At 38.3% G+C, this 22890-nt stretch overlaps 1 protein-coding gene and 1 long non-coding RNA gene across 4 annotated transcripts in view; one reads left to right on the top strand and one right to left on the bottom strand.

The window, feature by feature from the left end:
- Positions 1-22890, bottom strand: part of DIAPH3 (diaphanous related formin 3) — a 517788-nt gene that overhangs the window by 358885 nt on the left and 136013 nt on the right. For 2 of the 3 annotated variants that reach the window (XM_030922410.1, XM_030922411.1), the window contains 2 exons: positions 4635-4709; positions 4477-4546 (listed from right to left, as the gene is read on the bottom strand). In XM_030922410.1, the coding sequence (XP_030778270.1) occupies positions 4477-4546; positions 4635-4709 (145 nt within the window). Of the gene's footprint in view, positions 1-1645; positions 1804-4476; positions 4547-4634; positions 4710-22890 lie in introns of those variants that run through there. The other variant, XM_010368580.1, reaches the window with a different exon arrangement.
- Positions 1897-14089, top strand: LOC104666497. Its single transcript, XR_748562.2, has 3 exons — positions 1897-1965; positions 9807-9894; positions 13665-14089. It is a non-coding gene; the product is annotated as an uncharacterized LOC104666497 (long non-coding RNA).

Below are 22890 nucleotides of genomic sequence, written 5' to 3'. Positions count from 1 at the left end.
ACAGATCAGCACTGTCCAAGAGAAATGTAAAGTAAACCACATGAGTAATTTAGAAATTTCAAGCAAGCAAAACTATTTTCAATAAAATTAATCCAATATATCCCAAATATTATTATTTCAACATATAACCTATATAAAACATTTATTGATGACATTTCACTTCTTTTTCTTCCTAAACAGTTGAAATCCAGTGTGTATTTTACACTGTAGCACATCTCAATTCAGACTAGCCACATTTCAAATGCTCAGAAGCCACATGTAGCTACCATATTACAAAATATAGGCCTAGATATTAGCATTTAGTTCATAAATAAGCAAAAACTGAAGTATGATTTGGGCAATTACCATGTAGAAACTGCCATAATGGGCACAGGTATTCTAATCACAATGGTATTTATTATAAGGAAAACAATGCAGTTGTAAACTCATTCTATAAATGGGACGATTGGGATTAAGACAAAGTTTATTTCCTACTGCCAGGAAGTCAAATCCAATTAGAAGATAAGAAATTATGTTAATGACATATCTATGAAAGATAACTGTCAAAATACAGAGGATGAATAGAAACAATAAAACAGCACTATTTACCTAGCATGCATCTCAGAGGATTCTACTAAAGCATGAGAAATTGGCTAATCAGAGTTGCTACCAAACATTGAAAAGGGGCCTTATTCTCAGTTACAGGCCTATGAACTAAACTCAAGATCAGCACTACATGTAAACATCAAAGTTGAGTCTATAACCAGCTTACACCCAAGTACTTTGATTGTTATAAAATCCTATTTATAACTTTCCTATCTTGTATATGGCCATTTGTACTGGACTGAAATACTGCATTTACTTTAAACCACTATCTAAGAAACATAGGAACAATGGGGACAGTGCAAGGAAAGGCCAAGGGCCCCAGAATATGAATTTTGGAAAGATTAATCTGTCTTGTTAGTAATAGGGAAAAGTTTACAACAAGACAGCTAAACAGTCAGGAAATACTTACTTTTAAGATAGCCTGGGCTATTACCTAACCGGAAAAAGAATGAAAAGGCAGGCACAGGACCAGAAACTACAATATGCCTTGATAATCATTCCAGGGAATTGTCAGGTTTATAAAGTACCACTTAGATTCAATTCAAAAAGTCAGTCAATGATTACCAAGTACAGAAGGGCTGGCTCTGTCCTAATAAACCTGGGAATAGAGTAAAGCTTGCCTCTAGCATTCCCTCTTCCTTTCCCATCTACCTGGCTGTCCTTAGCTAACACCTGCCCTTCCAGAATCAGAATCCTGTGACTCCTCCAGCCATCCAAGGTGACTCATGCTGACTTCCTCCAAGTGATACTACCTACCTTCTCTGTCAAGCCCTCTGTCCCTAAACCATCATGTATGAAAGGTGAAATAGGAGCATACTCTGATTTCACAGTTTTAACCATCATCCTGTGACCCCAAAAGTCCATACCAGGTAACATTCTCTGATTTTGGTAATCCAAAAATGTGTCACACTCATTTTAAGACTGGAATGAGGCCAATTACTACTACTCAGTATACCTAAATACAGAATTGCTACTTGTATAAAATTACTCTCAATTATTTAAAAAACACAGTAAAACAAAACAAAAACAGTTGACTCTGTGTGAGAAGTTGTCAACTTACCAGTGCTAGGATTAAAGTACATTTAATGAGGGTTGTTTTAGGTTAGAGAGGCATGACAAATTTTGAAAGGTCTAAGGATGTATCTTTCCTGAATGTCAAGGACACACTCCGGACAATATAACTGGCCTGTTCTAAACTGAGGATCCATTCCAGGTTCCACTTGCATTCCACATGAGGCCTATTATTAGCTAATAGATGGAATTTCAGGCACTGAAGATGATGTTTTAGGTAGAAGAAAGTTAATGCCCTAAATCCTCATGTAGGATGTCCAACATCTGGACCCACACAGCATGACTACTGGTGCTGAGCAGCCACCCACAGTGAGTTAATCCCAGTAGCAGAAATAATGTGGGTAAAGTTGCTGGCTTCAGGAGCAAAGCACCCTCACTTTGGGTGCACTCTTCAAAGCAATACACACAAAGTTAACTGACCAAACTGAAGCCTCTGTTCTAATTACCTTTCAATTTGAATATACTAACTTTTCATCCTTATTATCTTTTATTTTCTTTCCCCTAGGCAATTAAAATTCTCTTCCATTTAAAAAATACTCTTAGTCCAATTTAATGTTATAAGAAATTCACTTTCATGTAATGTTATCAAATTTGCTCATTAATTGTATAATTAATTACTAGTACCAAATAAGGCACATTTTTTTCTCTTAAAACTTAAATTTTCATCATTCAATGAATGCTACTAAATACTGTATAAGTGAGGTTTAACAAATTTTGTACTTATAGATGTGATCAAATAAAGATTAAGAAAATCGTTAACCAATCTTGAAGGGAAAAAAAAACTTTACCAAAAATTTCACATATTGCTAGGTTTAGAGTTCAGACACTATAAGTACCAATAACTTAACTTTTTATTCTTAATAACACAGATAAAAGCACCAAATAAAATGGTAATATTTTATAGGTCCACGTATATAAACTACAAGCAACAAAAATCTCTTGAGGATAATAGTATATTAATTAGAAAATAAATAAAGTTAAATCTTCCTCAGATTCATTCTGAAACAAAGTAAGAATATTATCTTCTATTTACCACCTTACTTTAACCATGATATTCTTCTAAATTCAAATTATGATCCAAATGCCCCTTTGGTTTAAAAAAAGTTCCCAGATTTTTTCTACTTTTGGCCTTTCCATCACCAATGAAATTCCCAATTGCTACATTCTCACTTTAGAAAGGGCTTCCTAAACTAGTTCTATGTACTTAGTGGGAAAAGACTTTTCCCTATCAGCAATTTGATTCTTTCATTCATTTACTCTTAAAACAGATATGTAAAAAGCTACCTTATATATCTAATATCTGATTTTCAAAGAACCATGAATTCAGCATAAAAGGAGTTGTGATTTCTACATCACATATTTTCTTTGAAAATAATATCTGATTAGAGTAGGAAAGGAAGAAAAAACATTTCATTGATTAAAAATAGAAAGCTTACCTCCAGAAAATGCTTAAAAATACATCGTTTAATAAGACAAAAATAATTAGAAAATATAAATATTTGCTAATACATTTAGAAAAAGAAATACAAAACAAATCTTAATTTATGTACTAGTACTTAAGTGTGTAGCCCTATAAAAGTTTATTTTTAAATTAGAATAAGGCAAAATATTATAAATTAAAATTAATCAGAAATATACAGATGGTTTTGATATAAAACAAAAATAATCATACAACCACAGCTAAAATTTCCTCCAATGTTGTCTAACAGCAACTTAAACACCTTTCATTACTTCACACATCATGAGGTAGATGTGTTTAGATGCTGGAGCTTAAAGAAAAGGCATAAGATAATGCTAATTTCTGCAGTTAACAGTATAAAAGCAAAAAAGAAACATTGCTAGATAAACCTAAAATCTAACTTCAGTAAAAAGCCTAAGAATTCCTCTTTTTTTCTAGTTTTTTTGTTTTGTTTTGTTTTGTTTTGTTTTGTTTTAGAGACAGGTATTTACTCTGTCTCGCAGGCTAGAGTGCAGGGATTCAATCACAGTTCACTATAACCTCAAACTCCTGGGCTCAAGCCACCCTTTCACCTCAGCCTCCTGCGTAGCTGGGACTACAGGCACATGCCACCATGCCCAGCTATTTGTTTTATTTTTTGTAGAGACGGCGTCTCACTATGTTGCCCAGGCTGGTCTCAAACTCATAGCCTCAAGCAATCCCTCCTGCCTCGACATCCCAAGATGGTAAGATTATAGGTGAGAGCCACAAGCAGGTTTCTCCCTTCTAATGTAAACTCTTTATGCAAATTCCTCCATATTATATTTGTTCTCAATATTACATCATTGCTCCATTTCTGAGACCTGCTTATATCTGTTTACATTAATTTCATTGTAGATTTTAAATTCCTAGAATATAGAAATCTTCCCAACTTGAACATTTGGTAATAAGTATTATTGCAGCTCACATTTAATAATCATGATCTTAAAGCTGACTCATGCCATACTTTTGAGAGTTAAGAGAGAGAGGAAATGAAGGAAGGAAGAAAAAAGGAAGAGGAGGACAAAAAAGTGGAGAAAAGGTGGTAGAGGGAGAAAAAAAAAGAAAGAAGATGGGATTGTGGTGGGCAAGGTTGAGGGGGAGGAAAGGGTGGGGAGAGAGAATTAACCTACACATGAGGAGGAGTTCAGCATCAGAAGAGGTTTATTCATTATGAAGTTTCTCCTATTGCAAGACAGTTGAAACTAGAATTCAAGAAAATTCAACATTTTTCCATCATGACTGAAAAACACATCAGAAGGATATACCATCACTTTACTGCAACTGAAAATCATATATTACAAAACTGGTCATGGACAAATACTAATTACCTATGTACATACCTGCGTATTCATCAGGGCTTTTAGACACTGTATGACTTTATGTTGATTTTTCTTTACAACTTTTTCTTGGCTGTATTGACATAAAAAATAGCAGTGTTGGAATTATAATTGGACACATGAATGATGCTTACTTGAAAATAATTATTAGCAATACTTACATTTTTCCACTAATCAGTTTTTCCAAAATGTCTAGTAATAATCCAAGCCCCTCATGTCCAAAGTTTTCCACCCAACTGAAAAACAGAAAAAAGATAGTCACACATTGTCAGTAATGCAGCTTGTGTCATCATAATGTTATATACCTACAAGTATTTTATATTTGCTATATTCCTAATTGTAACTAAAACATAAGAATAACACCATATATAAAAATTATTCATGACTCATAATCTTGGTTGCGAAAGAAGCAAAGATGGGATATGCCAATAGTGTGCTAAACTCTGCTTGCACAAGTTTGTAAGAGCAGACTGTGCACCTCTCTTACATGCTTCATGTTTAGGGACATCACATGAGTAGCTTGAAATCAGCCACAGTGAAAGTATTCACACCAAAGAAACTGGCAAACCAATCAGAGCCATCCCTGCCCACGCACCCAGAGCTGGCTCTAAACATTTACCAGCACACCACTAATTACTGCCCATTTGGGGCTATGCCAAAGAAGACAAATTGTACAAGTGAGTAAAGATCTATGGAGGAAAGATGTAGATCAACATAAAGAAAAAGATTACTGGCAAAAATTAATCATAAAAAGGAGATGCTTTAGCAGAATTTCCCAAACCACTGAACTACATTCCTATAAATGTTAAGAATTTCCTAAGTTTCAAAGTTCAGTCGATTAAAAAAAAAAATGCATTGCCAGTTTTTAAATGAGTATCTCCATCTTCAGCAAACGAAACCTGTCCCATAAACCCACTGACCTAATCACAGGACTTTACGTAACTAGAACATTACTGTCACTAAACAACAGCTTGCCTGGATTACAGGAAAACTACCTTAGTAGAAATGAATACCTTTTTTCAGTGGAGATTAGTAAACCTAGGCCAATAAATAATACAATGATAATAATCTGTTGCCAAAAGAATGAAAGAAAGAAAGGATATACGTGTGTATGTTTATTTGGATGCATGTGCTTATATATGTGATTTTATGTATGCATATATGTAGTGTTTGAACAATAAGACGTTAAAAACAAAATTTCAGCCAGGCACAGTGGCTCCTGCCTGTAATCCCAGCACTTTGGGAGGCAGAGGTAGGTAGATCACCTGAGATCAGGAGTTCAAGACCAGCCTGACCAACATGGTGAAACCCTATCTCTACTAAAATATGAAATTAGCCAGGCGTGGTGGTGCACGCCTATAATCCCAGCTACTTGGAGAGGCTAAGGCAGGAAAATCGCTTGAACCCAGGAGGCAGAGGTTGCAGTGAGCCAAGATCACGCCATTGTACTCCAGCCTGGGCAACAAGAGCAAAACTCCATCTCAAAAAAAAATTTCAAGGAATGAAAAACAGAATATTATAAAGAATAAAAACAAGCTTAAGTCATATATCAAAAACTACCAAAATATCATTTTTTCCTTAAGATACAATATAACATTTCTAGTGAAAACAAGAGAATAAAAACCAAATGCAATATATTTATATAAAAAATACAAATACTATTTAAAATCCAGCTTCTTCATTTGCACATTTCTGTAAACACAACTTGACACCTATCAATGTTGAGGATTTCTGATTTTACAAAAAAGAAAAAGAAATTTGCCATTTAGATTGGCAATCTCTTGTCAGACAATATTTTACTCATCTCTTGCCAGTGAAAGCCATGAAATAACTAATTTTTTTTTTTTTTTTTTTTTTTTTGAGACAGAGTCTCGCTCTGTCACCCAGGCTGCAGTGCTGTGGCCAGAACTCAGCTCACTGCAAGCTCCGCCTCCCGGGTTCACGCCATTCTCCTGCCTCAGCCTCCCGAGTAGCTGGGACTACAGGCGCCGCCACCTCGCCCGGCTAGTTTTGTGTAGTTTTTAGTAGAGACGGGGGTTTCACCATGTTAGCCAGGATGGTCTCGATCTCCTGACCTCGTGATCCGCCCGTCTCAGCCTCCCAAAGTGCTGGGATTACAGGGTTGAGCCACCGCGCCCGGCCCAAATAACTAATTTTTAAAATGCACTTAAACAGGAAAGATATTCTCTTGTGAAGGACTGAAGATTGCTATTATAGTTAAGGTAAGGAAAAAAGTTAAACAGAGGTTGCTGTTTTCAAACCAGGATGCTACTTCAAAAGTGAAGGGTTTACTCTTTACTATCAGCGACAGACAGATTACCTATAGGCATTTTGAATCTTGTTTTCATGATTCATGAAAACAACACAGCATCTCACTTAACTGTCTGCCTTGTTGACATCCTATTCTGAATTTATTCCTATTTCACATGCAGCAGGGAAGTGAGGAGTAATCTGAGAGTTTTACTTGGGCTGACATTGAGATGCATGGAGAGAGACTGTTCATAAGGCACTCCTCTTTAATACTTCACAGAGGGCCTTCAGTATTTTGTTTGAAGTAAATTTTCAACAATCTCCATATTGAAAAGTACAGCCACAAAGATATTCTAAAGCCAACATAAATGGTTTCAGATTATTCATACTGCTATCACCTTTAATCATTGTGAAGAATAAAATCACTGTTCATCAAACCGGTTGCCTCGCACCAAAACAGGCAAAGTAATTTTAAATTATGTGAATATAACAAAAAGACTTAGTTACACTTAATATGCTTATATTATGACCCATTATAAAATTTAAGAAACACAAATCCATGTAAATCAGTAAGTTCTCTGATCTACATAATTAATAATAAAAATAGCTACTTAAAATTTATTACCCTTAACATAATTATAACTAGAATAGTGGGACTCATAGATGGTCTAAAGTCAACTATTTCTAGACCCACTATATAACTCTCTCCTAAACTACAGAATATGAACTATTCAAATACAATTTATGCCTACTCACTCATTTTATATATAAACTAATTCTCTATAAAACAAAACTTATTAAAGTTCCATGTAAAAAGGCATTAAACCAAATCACTTCATCTATTACAATCTTTTAAGTCACCGAGAGAATTTCTCAACAACAATAAAATGAGAGTTGGGCAATGACTTTCTGAAAACCAGATTACACATTATATTTCATGAAACATGTCAAAAACACGAAAAGTGGGACAGGGTACAGGGAAAGAAAACTGAGACACTTGACAACCAAAGAAACAATATAAAAATTAAAAGAAAGCTAACAAAAGTACTTATTAAAAAGATTAAAAATTAAATATGCATAAAATATCTCCCTGTTTTCTTAAAAATTTGCAAACTCAACATACTGTTGTATTAACAAGTATCACTCATAAAGCAATAATCTCAAGTGTTTCACTCTCACTCCTACTATTTTCAGCAATATTATTTTTAAGGACGGGGTACGAATATCACCTCCTACTTCCACAGGAAAAGATGTTCAAGATAAAAAGTGATATTGAGTAGGTAGGTCTGCTGTCTTGACAGAGGTTTATTGAGATCCATAGCTTTCTAAAAAACGAAAAATTTCTCATCATCAGTGTAAGAAGCAACCTAGAAAAAAATTATCAACTGATCTATAAATGATCAATCTCCAGGAACTAAAATCTGCACTATTTCTTCTGTGCCTATCAGCACAGTACCATCAGGCATTATGTGGTTTAACTATAAATTGCATTCATGGATAAATATGCACATGTTTCTTTTTCATGAATAGAAATGACAGAGACCAGTATGACATTTGTATCAGAAAAAACTGCTTTAAAAGAGCAACCGTAGTGTGCTAAATACTAATTTAACACAAAATCTACCTCTTAAAATTCTGTAACAGGAAATATCAAACTCCTCTAATTGCCTCAAGGAAAACTTCTAAGTACATTACCCTTTAGCACTTCCTAGTAGGGGTCTCAATATAGGAGAAAAGAAGAGATGAAGAGGTAATAAAACTTAATAAAAATTAAAACAAACAAACAAACAAACAAAACAGTGGGAGAGGGAGAACAGGTTCCCAGAATTACAATATTTAACCCGCCTTTAGCTTTGAAATTCAGTTACTACTTCCAGAAACACAGGATGAAACTGAAAGTGTATAAAGTGGTTTCTGATATGTTGTTGGCTTTAGGAACCAAATACACTCAGTCACCTCATTGAGCAAGACAGGCAACAATCAGGTCTCAGATTTACCTCCTGGCCAAAAGGAACAAAGCACTCTCAAGTATTTTTTTCCAAAGACTGACCCTCCTACCCTTCCTTTGTTTTGTTTAAAGTTACTACCTTTCTTCCCAGATGTGCTGTAGAAAGGGAAAGACAAATGCATCACAAATTATAATGGAATTAATCTCGGAATTATTACCCTTATGATCTGGAATAAACATACCAGATCATAAGAGCAATCTCAGATCATAAGAGCAATCTTACCTGATGCATACTCCTTGAGTATAGGGACCATTTCTTATATATCATATTTATTCAAGCATGGGATAGACTGAGCACTCAATAAATCATTTTATAATGAAACTAAGTCCCTTCTATTGTTATATATAAGAGGTTACAGTAACTTAGAAATAACATCTAGGTCTGCTGATAACCAGGCTTGTGGCCAATATATATGCAGAAATAAACACAGAGATGACAGATCTCCACACCACGACTGAACCTGTCTCAATCTTCAAGCTAGAAATTTCAATTGCAATTTCAGAACTGTTATTTACCCATACTGAATCAAAGATGATAAAACCAAAGAGAGGGTCTCACTCTGTCACACAGGCTGGAGTACAGTGGCACAATCATGTCTCACTGCCCCCTCAACCTCTTGGGGTCAAGCGATCCTCCTGCCTCAGCCCTCCTAGTAACTGGGACTACAAGCATGTGTCACCACATTCATCTAATTTTAATTTTTGTAGAGACAGGGTCTCACTATGTTGCCCAGGCCAGTCCAAACTCCTGACCTCAAGTAAATCCTCTCACCTTAGCTTCCAAAACTTCTAGGATTACAGGTGTAAGCCACTATGCCTGGCCAAGTCAGCCTTTATTAAAGGGAACACTGTGTTCTTGATACTGCACTAGATACGAGAAATACAAAATTGAATAAAATATGTTCTCTGCCCTTGAAAAGATCACAGACTAGTGGTTAAAACAAATGTCGAACAAAATTATTTCCATAATGTAATAAATGCTATAGTCATGGCTCTCTGGGAACAGAACGTACAATATCTACCTCTCTTGGGAACTTCAAAGCATCTGCTGTCTGACCTGAGTCTTTCTAAGCAGGAGGGCATACACACAAATACATTAAACATAAAAGAAATGGCCTGTGCTGAGCAACAGAGAAAGCTGTATCAGAGATAAAACCAAACAGGTAAGAAAGGACTTGATCTTGAAAAACCACATATATAATGCCATGGGCAATGGAAGGGCATAAAAGGACTAGGCATATGTAGTAAAGAAAGTAATTCTACCCTTGCCCAACAAAAGATCTGCACATCTTAAACTCAGAACCTATAAATATATTAGCTCATGTAGCAAAGGAGAAATTCAGGTTGCAGATGGAATTAAGGTTGCTAATCAGATGATTTTAAAATAGGAAAATTAACCTAGTTTATCCAGGTGGTTCCAATCTAATCATATAATTCTTAATTTCCCAGCTTAGTTAGAGAGATGAGATGAAAGAAAGCGAGTCAAAGTATAAAAAGGGATGGGCACCCTGGCTCACACCTATAATCCCAGCACTTTGGGAGGCTGAGGTAGGTGGATCACTTGAGGCCAGGAGTTCGAGATCAGCCTGGTCAACATGGAGAAACCCCGTCTCTACTAAAAAACAAAAATAGCTGGGTGTGGTGGTGAGTGCCTGTAATCCCACCTACTTGGGAGGCAGAGGCAGGAGAATCCCTTGAACCCAGGAGGCGGAAGCTGCAGTGAGCCAAGATGGTGCTACTGCACTCCAGCCTGGGCAACAGAGCAAGGCTCTGTCTCAAAAAAAAAAAAAAAAAAAAAAAAAAAACCATAAAAGGGACTCAACTTACCTTTACTGGTTTTGAAAATGAAGGAGATCAAAGAAGAGCCAAAAAATGTAGGTAGACTGAAAAACCTGGGAATGGCCCTCAACTGACAGCTAGAAAAGAAATGAGTCTTAATCCCACAATCACAAGAAATTGGATTCTGCCAATAACCCAAATGGACAAACAAATTGAGTTGAGTCTCTTATTCATAAACACTAGATGTCTCCATTTATTTGGATCTTCTTTAACCCCTTTCATCATTATTTTGTAGTTTTCAGCATAAAAGTCTATGGCTAATTCATTTAAATTATAATTATTTTTTGAGCAATTATGAATGGTATTGTGTTTTTAATTTCATTTTCCACAAGTTCATTGCTAGTACATAGAAATACAATTTTATATTTTTATCTTGAATCCTGCAACCTTGCTGAACTCAGTGATAAGTTCTACGAGTTTTTGGTAGATTTCTTGAGATTCTCTATGTAAACAATCATGTCATTTGCAAATAGGGAGAGTTTTATTTCTACCTTTCTGACCTGCATGCCTTTATTTCCTTTTCTTGCTTCAGTGTTCTACCTAGAACTTCCCCGTGGTGTAAAATAAGCATCCTGAAAGCAGGCATCCTTGCCTTGTTCTCAATCTGTCTTAGAGGGAAAGCATTTAGTCTTTCATCACTAAATAGAATATTAACTACAGGATTTTTTTAGATCTCTTTACCAAGTTAAGAAAGTTCCCCTCTGTATTAGTTTCCTGTGGCTGCAGCAACAAAGTACCACAAATTGAGGAGTTTAAAACAACAAATATATTCTCTTGTAGTTCTGGAAGCGAGGTGCTCAAAATCAAAGTGTCAGCAGGGCTGCCGCCTGGCACTCTGGGTAGAATCCTTCACTGCCTCTTCCTAGCTTCTGATGGAAGCTGCCAAACCTTCCAGTCATCACATGAGACTCTTTCTGTATCTCTGCTTTCTTTTTTTAAGGACACAAGTCATACTGGATCAAGACTTTACCCTACTCCCTTATGACCTCATCTTAAGTAATTACACTGCAATGACTCTGTTTCCAAAAATGGCCACATTCTGCAGAGAGAGGGTGTTAAGAATTTATATATATCTTTCTAGGTTTACAACTGAACTCACCATCTATTCCTACTTTTCTGAGAGTTTTCATTATGAACAAGTGTTGAATTTTGTCAAATGCTATTTCTGTATCGATTCAAATGATCAAGTGACTTTTCCTCTTTTGCTTGTCAATACAATGCATTATATAAGGATTTTTGTAACTATATTTATGATGAACATGGGTTTGTAAGTTTGAGGGTTTTGGTTTTGTTTTGTTCTATCTTGGTACTGTATTGGTCTGGTTTTGCTATCAGGTAATTCAAGCCTCATTTGAAAAAAATTCAACTGTTCTCTGCTCTGTTATTTTCCAGAAGAGACTATGGAGAATTGGCATTAATTCTTCTTTAAGTTTGTGGTAAAATTCTCCAGTGAAATCACCTGCACCTGAAGATCTTTCGCTGGGGAGGAGGAACTTAATTCTCTTAATAGTCAGAGGGCCATCCAAATAACCTATTTCATATTGGGTGTGTTTTAGTAGTTTGTGTTTTTTAAAGAACTGATCTAGTTCATCTAAGTTGTTGAGCTGTGTATTTAAAGTTGTTCAAAGTATTCCCTTATTACCCTCTTGATATCTTAGTAATATCTCCCATTTAGTTCATGAAATTGGCAATCTGGCCACTGATTTCAAGATGTTTTTATTTATCTTTAGTTTTAAGTTTTTTGTTTTTTGTTTTTTTCCAGACAGAGTCTTACTCTGTCTCCCAAACTGGAGGGCAGTGGTGCAATCTCAGCTCACTGCAACCTCTGCCTCCTGGGTTCAAGCAATTATCCTGCCTTAGCCTCCCAAGTAGCTGGGACTACAGACACGCACCACCATACCCAGCTAATTTTTGTATTTTCAGTAGAGACGAGGTTTCACCATCTTGGCCAGGCTAGTCTCAAACTCCTGACCTCAAGACACCCACCCACCTCAGCCTCCCAAAGTGCTGGGATTACAAGCGTGGGCCACCGTACCCAGTCTAGTTCTCAGGAATTTGATATGTCTGTGTGTGAATTTCTTTGAGTTATCCTGTTTGTGATTCAGTTTATGTAAGTTTATATCTTTTGCCAAATTTGGGAACTATTCAGCCATATATATATATATATATATATATATATATATATATATTTTTTTTTTTTTTTTTTTTTTTTTTTTTTGAGACAGAGTCTCACTCTGTCACCCAGGCTGGAGTGCAATGCGCGATCTTGGCTCACTGCAACCTCCTCCTCCCGGGTTCTAAGCGATTCTCCTGACTCAGCCTCCCGAGTAGCTGGGACTACAGGCACATGCCACCACGCCCAGCTAATTTTGTGTTTTTAGTAGAGATTGGGTTTCACCATGTTGACCAGGCTGTTCTCAAACTCCTGACCTCAGGTGATCCGGCTGCCTTGGCCTCCCAAAGTGCTGGGATTACAGGCATGAGCCACCGTGCCCACTCTATTCAGCCATTATTTCTTCATGTACTTTTTTATCCTGTCCTCTTTCTCCTCTCAAACCTCCAATGACAAGAATGTTAGATCTTTGTTTACAGACCCATAATTCCCTGAGACTCTATATGTATTTTTTTTCCCAATCTATTTTTTCCTGGTTGTCCAGATTGTATACTTTGTATCATTCTATAATCCAGTTCACTAATTCTTTCCTTTCAGCCTCACGTTTTGCTTTTGAAGCCCTCCAATAAGCTTTTTACTTCAGTTATTGTATTTTTCACTTCTAAGATTTCCATTTGGTTCTTTAAAAGAAGAAATAAAGTTTCCTCTATTTCTTTGCTGAGACTTTCTATTTTTTTTCTTTTGTTTCGGCACATTCCTATTTGCCTATTACAACACTTTTATGACGGCTGCTTTTCAAAAGATTCTTGTCAGATAATTCTACCATCTCTGTCATATCAGTGTTGTCATCTATTGTCTTTTTTCATTCAGTCTGTGATTTTCCTGCTTCTTGGTATAACGTATTTTTTTATACTGAAGCTTGAAAATTTGGGATATCATGTTAGAAGATTATATAAATCTTATATAAACCTCTTATTTCAGTAAGCTTCCTGTGACACAGTTCCAGTGGAAGAAGAGAAAGCACCACCTCGTTACTGCAAGGTGGAAACAGAAGTCCAAGAGAGATTCTTTGTTACCACTTGGCATGGATGGGAATCTAGGCACTCCCTGATGGAGAGAAGGACTGCCTCATTATGCTCACCATGTAACCTACAATAGCACCATGGAAGGGGGATGTGGACGTCTGTTATCACTAGGTGGTGGTGAAAGCCCTGACTCTATTGGCCTCTTTGGACACAATGCCAGTGGGGAGGGGGAAGAATGCCTCATTACTGCCATCTGTGGGTAGAAATCCAGGCTACCCACTTTGCTTTTTGATAGTGGGGACAGGCGGTCGGGGGAGTGGGAATGGGGCCACAGATTTCTTTCTGTGGTATTCAGCAGAAATACAGAGCGGTTATTGCCAACATGTTCTGTCTTGTTTGCTGCCATTTTTGTAGTCCTTTGGTTTAAGAGAGAAGGCTTCTGTTGGGACTTTTTTGTTCTGTGCCCACTGTCATTTCTGGGTTACTCACTTCTTCACCTCCAAATCTGACAAAAAGGCAGAAAGACAACCCAGCAAACTCACAGGCATATTGTTCCTTAAGTACCAAGGTTCCTAGCCTGTCTTCTTCTATTTGTTTCACATATAATGTCCAGTATTTCTACTTGTGCTTAGCAAAAAATAAAATAAAAAATAAAAAATAGGAAAGAGTAGATTTAGTCTATCTTTCAAACACAAGTCTGAAACATCCACTGCTAGAGTGTGAGAATAGGCAAAAACTACCACCAAGAAAATCAGAAAAAGGCAGTGACAGTGGTAAGAGGAGAACCAAGTAAACCTGACATAACAAATCCAAAGGAAAGAAGAAGTTTCAAAAGACAGAAGAGTCAAGAGTCAAGTGCTTAAATGAGGTCAAAGAAAATAAGGGCTAAAAAGAACTATAAATAAATGAATTCAAGAGCAGTCTGTAAATAATTCTGTGGAAGTGAAATCCTGATTGCAAAAGAATGAAAAGACAAAAGGGGTAGTAAGAAGAAAGAAAAACATATAATTTGGGATTAAAGAGTTGATGGAAGAAATTTGTAGGAGGACTGAGATGAGGATAATGGAAAAAAAAAAAAAAAAAAACCGTGTGCAATAAACACTATTACAAAAATAAACAGAGAATACTAGAGGAGCAATGAAGATGCTTACCTCACTTAGCTGGGGCCTAGGAACAAAACCAAACTTAAAAAAATATGCCTACAATCTTGAAGTAGAATGATGCTCATATATTTTAAGTTTAAAAAGCAGAAATAGTATATAAGGCGTTTTCTATTATTATTCTTCAATGTTTTGGTTTACATATAAGAAATGTATTACATATGTGTAGCTATACAAACACATTCTTAATCATCCTCCACCTAGTCAGCTAATTCAAAGCTTGTGTTCTACTCTCTTATACATCCCCACACACTGCTCCCAACAGAACCAGTTGGGTTTGTTTCCAAATCCATTCTTGACAGTTGTACTTACTATTGTATTTATATAATTCATATTATATAAACAGATAACACACAATTGGGGGAAGAGGTACTTCTGTGAAAACTAAGCCTAATGATTTGGAAAGTTAAAAATAGATTACTTTTTAAATTGCTGTAAAAGTAAATGTGGGAACCAACTATATATTAAAGGGAAATCGTAGTACCAAAAAAAAAGTTTTTTTTTTTGTTTTTTTGTTTTTTTAGCAGAAGTATAGTTCTGCATTCAGATTGCTTTGCCAGAGCCTTTATGATCCTGTTCTACTTTAAAACACCAACAGGCCTGCCGCGGTGGCTCAAGCCTGTAATCCCAGCACTTTGGGAGGCCGAGACGGGCGGATCACAAGGTCAGGAGATCGAGACCATCCTGGCTAACATGGTGAAACCCCCGTCTCTACTAAAAACTACAAAAACCTAGCCTGGCGAGGTGGCGGGCGCCTGTAGTCCCAGCTCCTCGGGAGGCTAAGGCAGGAGAATGGCATGAACCCGGGAGGTGGAGCTTGCAGTGAGCTGAGATCTGGACAGTGCACTCCAGCTTGGGTGACAGAGCGAGACTCCGTCTCAAAAAAAAAAAAAAAAAAAAAAAAAAAAAAAAAAAAAAACCACCGACATCAGGAAGACAATGCATTATGGGTATGCTTTTTGCAATCAGCCTTTGCCCACTCCAAGAAAAGGTCTGGGCTCCACATGAAATGTCTAGAGAAAAAATGTTTATCCTTTAGATTGAAAAAAAAAAATGTTTGGGTTATATTTGAATCATTTATTTGATGATTACATGCTTTAAGCAAATTTTTAACCAATCAACCAACGGTATTAGACAGGAAGACTTCCTCTGTAGACAGAGTGTCTGTCTGTCTCTCTCTCTCTTCTTCCAAGAAGTTAGTGTCTATTTAAGTAGATAATATTATACATTTTTCTTGATTTTGCTTTTGTGTATTTTCTTATTGTCCTATAATGAACTTATATTTTTTGTAATAAGAAAAATATTTTTAATTACCCCAAAGAATAATCTTACATGAATGCCTAGGGAAACACAAACCTAGACGGTTTAAAATCAATACACAAAGCTTCTTAAAAGGAGAAAACAATACATTACTGCTCACATGTGACAAACTAACAAATTTCGTACCTTAAACTTGGAAGGTCAGCTTTAATACTGTTTAATATCTAGACCCAATTTACATTCCTCTGTCAGAGTAATATATCACCAATGCTGAATATAATTATAGCTTATTTTAAGCTTTCATTTTCACCTACCTTTACCAAGGTGACTAAATACTTAAAATGAACAGTTCTAGGAGGGAGTACAAAGTACTTAGCATGCCCTGGGGGCAAGACAAACATACACCTACATGCCATTCAATGGTGCATCCACCCAAATTACACTAAATTACACAGCCAGGCTGGGAATTCAGGAACTATTATAAATAATGATCAGATTGTCAAATCTACTAACCTTCAAAATACAACCACGAATATGTATATTTTCTTGAAATATACTTCTTAAGGAAACTGCATATTTAAAAACAATCATTTATTCCCACTTTTCATATCAGATAAGATAACACAGTAATAAATGTCATGTTCTCCTAGTTTCTTTTTGGCTATAACATACTGAAAGGCATAACGTATCTAGAGAAAGCATTCCAAATAAAATGAAAATAAAACCAGGTTAACAGGAATGATAAAAAACAAAGCACAAGAAACAAGAGTTCTTGACCTTTAGATGAAAAAACAGTAAAAGAACTATAGATTTTAAAACATAGATACTGGTATGTCCTCTAATCAAAACTTAAGTCCACTATTAAAAGGAACATATTATAGAAAAGGAAATACCTTGTTTGGATACTAAGTAGTTTCTTAGTATCAAATTTAACATCGCTAGTTCAAAAAAAACACTAAATTATTCATTTTAAATATAGACTAATTTGCCAACAATATATGTGGAAAAGACGTTATGGTCACATTTCAGGCTTTTCACCACTTGTTGCCACCCTAAATACTTGTCACTATTACCCAATGCTAGTCAGAGCAGTCCTAATTATTAAATCCATAATTTTCCCCTGATTCTATAAATTTCACTGCTACCTTTGTGTGGCAATGCACTCATAATGCTCCCCTCCACATAACTGCCTTTGTAACAACTGAAATAATTTCATCTTTCAAGGCCAATTCATAGTTCCATCTTCTTTGAATTCTCACTAATTTGATTTCTCCATGTGTTCACCAAGTTCCATTCACTTGACCTCAGATACCCCTCCAGTTAGTTCCCATTTCTCTCCTTTCTTTTACAGCAAAAGGTCTCAAAAAATTTCTCACAAGCATGGTCAGCACTTTTTGCCATCCATTCACTCAGTCTCACTTCAGTCTGGCTTCTACCACCAAGACTCCAAAAAAATCCATTTTCTCAAAGGATGCAACAACCTTCCTCTTGCCAATTCCAATAATATCATCTTGCCCCACCTCACAGCAGCGCGCTATGCAGTTTGTCCCTCCCTTATTTTGAAACACTTTTCCTTTAGGTCCAGAAATCAGCATTTGGCGTTCTCCTCCCCACTGGCTACTCCCCAGTCTGTGTTTCTGCCTCCTCTTCCCTTTCTGGATCATCTATTTCTGAACTTTCTGAACCCGAAGTCCCTCAGAACTTGTTCTGACCACTCGCCTACATCTTTAGTTTCCTTCTCCAAACAACCTGCCCACACTGGGATTCCATCCATTCTCAGGGCTTAAATATCTCCACTCCGTATATGTAAGCACCAGACTCACATATCTAGGGGCTTGCCTGATGTGTCAAATTGTGATACTCTATTTTAAACATGTCAAACTTAACATGTTAAAAAGGGATATTTTGGGCCGGGCATGGTGCCTCACACCTGTAATCCCAGCACTTTGGGAGGCCGAGGCAGGCAGATCATGAAGTCAGGAGATTGAGACCATCCTGGCCAACAAGGGGAAACCCCATCCCTACTAAAACTACAAAAATTAGCCAGGTGTGGTGGCGGGCGCCTGTAGTCCCAGCTACTCAAGAGCCTGAGGCAGGAGAATCACTTGAACCTGGGAAGCGGAGGTTGCAGTGAGCTGAAATAGTGCCACTGCACTCCAGTCTGGTGACAGAGCAAGACTCCATCTCAAAAAAAAAGGGGGGGGGGGTTTCTTTTCCAAAATTCACGGAACAAGTAACAACCTCCTCCACCCCAGTTAACAGCACTACTATCTGCCTATAACAGCACTACTATCTGCCTATTTGCTCAAGTAAAAAAAAAAAAAAAACTTATTCTCGATTCCTCCTTTTCTTTTTTTTTTTTTTTTTTTTTTTTTGAGACGGAGTCTCGCTCTGTCGCCCAGGCTGGAGTGCAGTGGCCGGATCTCAGCTCACTGCAAGCTCCACCTCCCGGGTTCGCGCCATTCTCCTGCCTCAGCCTCCCGAGTAGCTGGGACTATAGGCGCCCGCCAGGTCGCCCGGCTAGTTTTTTGTATTTTTAGTAGAGACGGGGTTTCACCATGTTAGCCAGGATGGTCTTGATCTCCTGACCTCGTGATCCGCCCGTCTCGGCCTCCCAAAGTGCTGGGATTACAGGCTTGAGCCACCGCGCCCGGCCGATTCCTCCTTTTCATTCACATCCTACATCCAACTCATCAACAGGTCCTACAGTTTCCACCTCCAATTTATCTGCAAGATTCACCCACCCCTTGGCCCACCACTGCTACAATCCTCATACAAGCCACCCTCCTAATTCATGTGACTACTGCCAGAGCCTCCTTTCTCACACTTCCTTGTCCACTCTCTCCTCCTTTCAATCAATTCTCCCTGATATGGTTTGAGTTTTTGTCCCCACCCAAATCTCATGTCAAATTGTAATCCCCATAATCCCCACATGTCAAGGGCAGGACCAGGTGGAGGTAATGGGATCATGGGAGTGGTTTCCTGCATGCTATTCTCTCGAAAGCAAGTGAGTTCTCACAAGATCTGATGGCTTTATAAGGGGAATTTGTCATTTCCCCTGCTTCCACTCACTCCATCCTGCCACCCTGTGAAGAAGGTGCCTGCTTCTCCTTTGCCTTCTGCCATGATTGTAAGTTTCCTGAGGCCTCTCCAGTAAAGCAGAACTGTGGGTCAATTAAACCTCTTTCCTTTATAAATTACCCAGTCTCAGGCAGTTCTTTATAGCAGCCTGAGAACACACTAATACACTCCCTGTAGCAGTTAAAGTGATCTTTTTAGAAAGCCAGAATAGCTCATCTCCTGCTTGAAACTCTTCAACAGACTCCAACTTCCATAGAATGAAAATCCAGTATCCTTACCATGATCTTGATGGCCATGACCTCCCACATGGCCTGGACACTGCCCACCTTCTCCGACAGCATTTTGGATTTCTCCACCCCTCTGCCGCACGGTTTCTCCACCTCATGTTCAGTACTACTGTCCACTCCTCTCTAAACTAGTTCCTTGTCCTTTGGTGTCAAACTTCACCACCTTAAAAAGACTTTCTATAATCAGCGACATCAAAAAACCTCTCCATTAATCACTCTCAGTCCCCATTTTTTCTTTACTGAACTGATTACACCTTTTTATTTTATTTCTTTATGTTCTAGGTTTCTCTCTCCTATATGCTTCTCATTTACTGTGGCACCTAGCATAGCCCTTGGAATACCTGTTGCATGTACAAATAACAAAATCCTGTGCTATATTTTAGTGACATGTTATCCATGTCACATACTTAGGAGCTTAAGAGCTTTATTCTTTCGCATGTTAGATGTTTCTCTCTAAAAGGAATCTCAGCAATTTAAGAAAAGAAATCCTTGCACCTCATCTAGTATCCCAAACAGAGAATGCATAAAAACACTTTAAATACCTGCTCTCCTGTCTTGCAAAATGAGCAGTACAGGCTCATGTATTTTACTTTATTTCAAGCATTAATCTCCTTATTCTCTTTTTACTATTCAAATCCATTTAACATGTACTCTGATCTTCTCTCCTGAGTCCCATATTAAGGCTTCACAATGACACAACCCTTTGTCCCCCTCCTCAGAAATTCATAGCATGCTGGAAAGGGCAGCCACATACACAGACTCAAGAGTACAAAGACTCAAAACAAGTGCACGAGAAATATGTTTTTCTGATCTCTAAGGATGTGTTGTCCAATAGGGTAGCCTCTAGACACATGTGGCTATTTAAATTTTAATTAAAATTTAAATCCTAATCACACTAGCAATATTTCAAGTGCTCAACAGCCACATGTAGTAAGCAGCTTCTGTAATGAACAAGACAGACACAGGCCATTTTTGTCATCGTAGAAAGTTCTATCAGACTTCTGTTCAAATGGGCTAAACTTCTACTTAGCCCTGCAGAGCGATTCCAGGTGATATCAGTGGCTCTAACTTTCTTTTGGGTGTTTCTTTCGGGTGTTTCTTTCATATTATTGTATTAGCCCATTCTTGCATTGCTATAAAGAAATGCCTGAGGCATGGTAATTTATAAAGAAAAGCGGTTTAATTGGCTCGCAGTTCTGCAGGTTGTACAGGAGGTATGGCACCAGCATCTACTCTGCTTCTGGGAAGGCCTTAAGAAGCTTCTAATCATGGCAGAAGGTGAAAGGGTAGCAGGCATGTCACATGGCCAGAGCCAAAGTGTGTGTGTTGGCTGGAGAGGGGGCAAGGGAGGCACACTTGTAAATGATGAGATCTTACAAAAACTCCTCACTATCACAAAGACAGCACCAAGCCACGAGGGATCTCACCCATGATCCAAACACCTCCCACCAGGCCCCACCTCCAGCACCAGAGATGGCAATTCACCATGAGATTTGGGTGGGGACAAATATCCAATCTGTATCAGTCTGCCCTTAGCCCCTTCCAAATATCATATCCTTTTCAAATTGCAAAATATGATCATGCCTTTCTAATAGTCCCCCAAAGTCTTAATTCATTCTAGCATTAACTCAAAAGTCCAAAGTGCAAAGTCTCATCTGAGACAAGGCAAGTCCCTTCCACCTACAAGCCTGTAAAATCAAAAACAAGTCATTCACTTCGAAGATACAATGGGGGTACAGATATTAGGTAAACATTCCCATTCTAAATAGGAGAAATCAGCCAAAACAAAGGGGCTGTAGGCCATAGGCAAGTTTGAAACCCAGTAGGGCAGTCATTAAATCTTTTTTTTTTTTTTTTTTTTTTTATTGAGATGGAGTCTCTCGCTCTGTCACCAGGCTGGAGTGCAGTGGCACAATCTCGGCTCACTGCAACCTCCGCCTCCCAGGTTGAAGTGATTCTCCTACCTCAGCCTCCCGAGTAGCTGGCACACGCCACTATGCCCAGCTAATTTTTGTATTTTTAGTAGAGACAGAATTTCACCACATTGGCAAGGATGGTCTCAATCTCTTGACCTCGTGATCCGCCCACCTCGGCCTCCCAAAGTGCTGGGATTACAGGTGTGAACCACTGCGCCTGGCCTGCAGTCATTAAATCTTAAAGTTCCAAAATAATCTTCTTGACTCCGTGTCCCAATCCAGGCCACACTGGTACAAGGGGTGGGCTCCCAAGGCCTTAGGTAGCTCTGCCCCTGTACCTTTGCAGGGTGCACCACCCACAGCAGCTCTCAGGTGCCAGCATTGAGTGTCTATGGCTTTTCCAGGTATAGGGTGCAAGATGCTGGTGGATATACCATTCCTGGGTCTGAAGAGCAATGACCCCCTTCTCACAACTCCACTAGGTAGTGTCCCATTGGGGACTCGGTGTAGGGGGTCCAACCCCACATTTCCCCTTGGCACTACCTTAGCAGAGGTTCTATGTGAGGATTCTGCCAGCTCCTACAGTAGTCTTCTACCTGGACACCCAGGCTTTCTCCATATACTCTCTGAAATCTAGGTGGTGGCTACCAAACCTCAACTCTTGCACTCTGTGCACCCACAGGCTTAACACCACATGGAAGTCACCAAGACTTACAGCTTACACTCTCTGGAGCTGTGGCCCAAGCTGGACCAGGGCCCCTTTGAGCTGAGGCTGGAGCCACAGTGGCAGGGAAGCAAGGAGCAGTGTCTCAAGGCTACACAGAGCAGCAGGGCCCCAGGCCTGGCCCTTAAAACTATTCTTCCCCACTAGGCCTCTGGGCCTGTGATGGGAGGGGCTGCCAAAGGTCTCTGAAATGCCTTCAAGGTTTTTCCCTTATTGTCTTGGACATTAACTCCCCACTCCTTTTTAGTTATACAAATTTGTCTAGCAAGTAATTGCTCCACAGCCTTCTTGAGTTCCTCTCTGAAAAAAAAGCTTTTTTCTTTGCCATGTGGGCAGGCTGCAAATTTTCCAAACCTTTATGCTTTTCTTCCTGTTCAAATATAAATTTCTTTGCTCCAACACTGGAACACAGGCAATTAGAAAAAACCAGGCCACATCTTGAATGCTTTGGTGCTTAGAAAGTTCTTCCACCAGATACCCTATATCACTCTGAAGTTCAACCTTCCACAAATCCCAAGGGCAGAAGCAAAATGCAGCCAAATTCTTTGCTAAAGCATAGCATGCATGACCTTTGCTCCCGGTTCCCAATAAGTTCCTCATTTACATGAGACCTCTTCAGCATGGATTTCACTGTCCATATTACTATCAGCACTTTGGTCACAATTATTTAACCAGTCTCAAGGAAGTTTCAAACTTTCCCTTATTTCCCATATTCTTCTGAGCTCTCCAAATTCTTCCAACCTCTGCCCATCAC

Source organism: Rhinopithecus roxellana, chromosome 18 (genome assembly GCF_007565055.1).
Source record: "Rhinopithecus roxellana isolate Shanxi Qingling chromosome 18, ASM756505v1, whole genome shotgun sequence".
In the NCBI taxonomy this organism is placed as follows: Eukaryota; Metazoa; Chordata; class Mammalia; order Primates; family Cercopithecidae; genus Rhinopithecus; species Rhinopithecus roxellana.
This window is presented reverse-complemented; position numbering and strand designations above follow the sequence as displayed.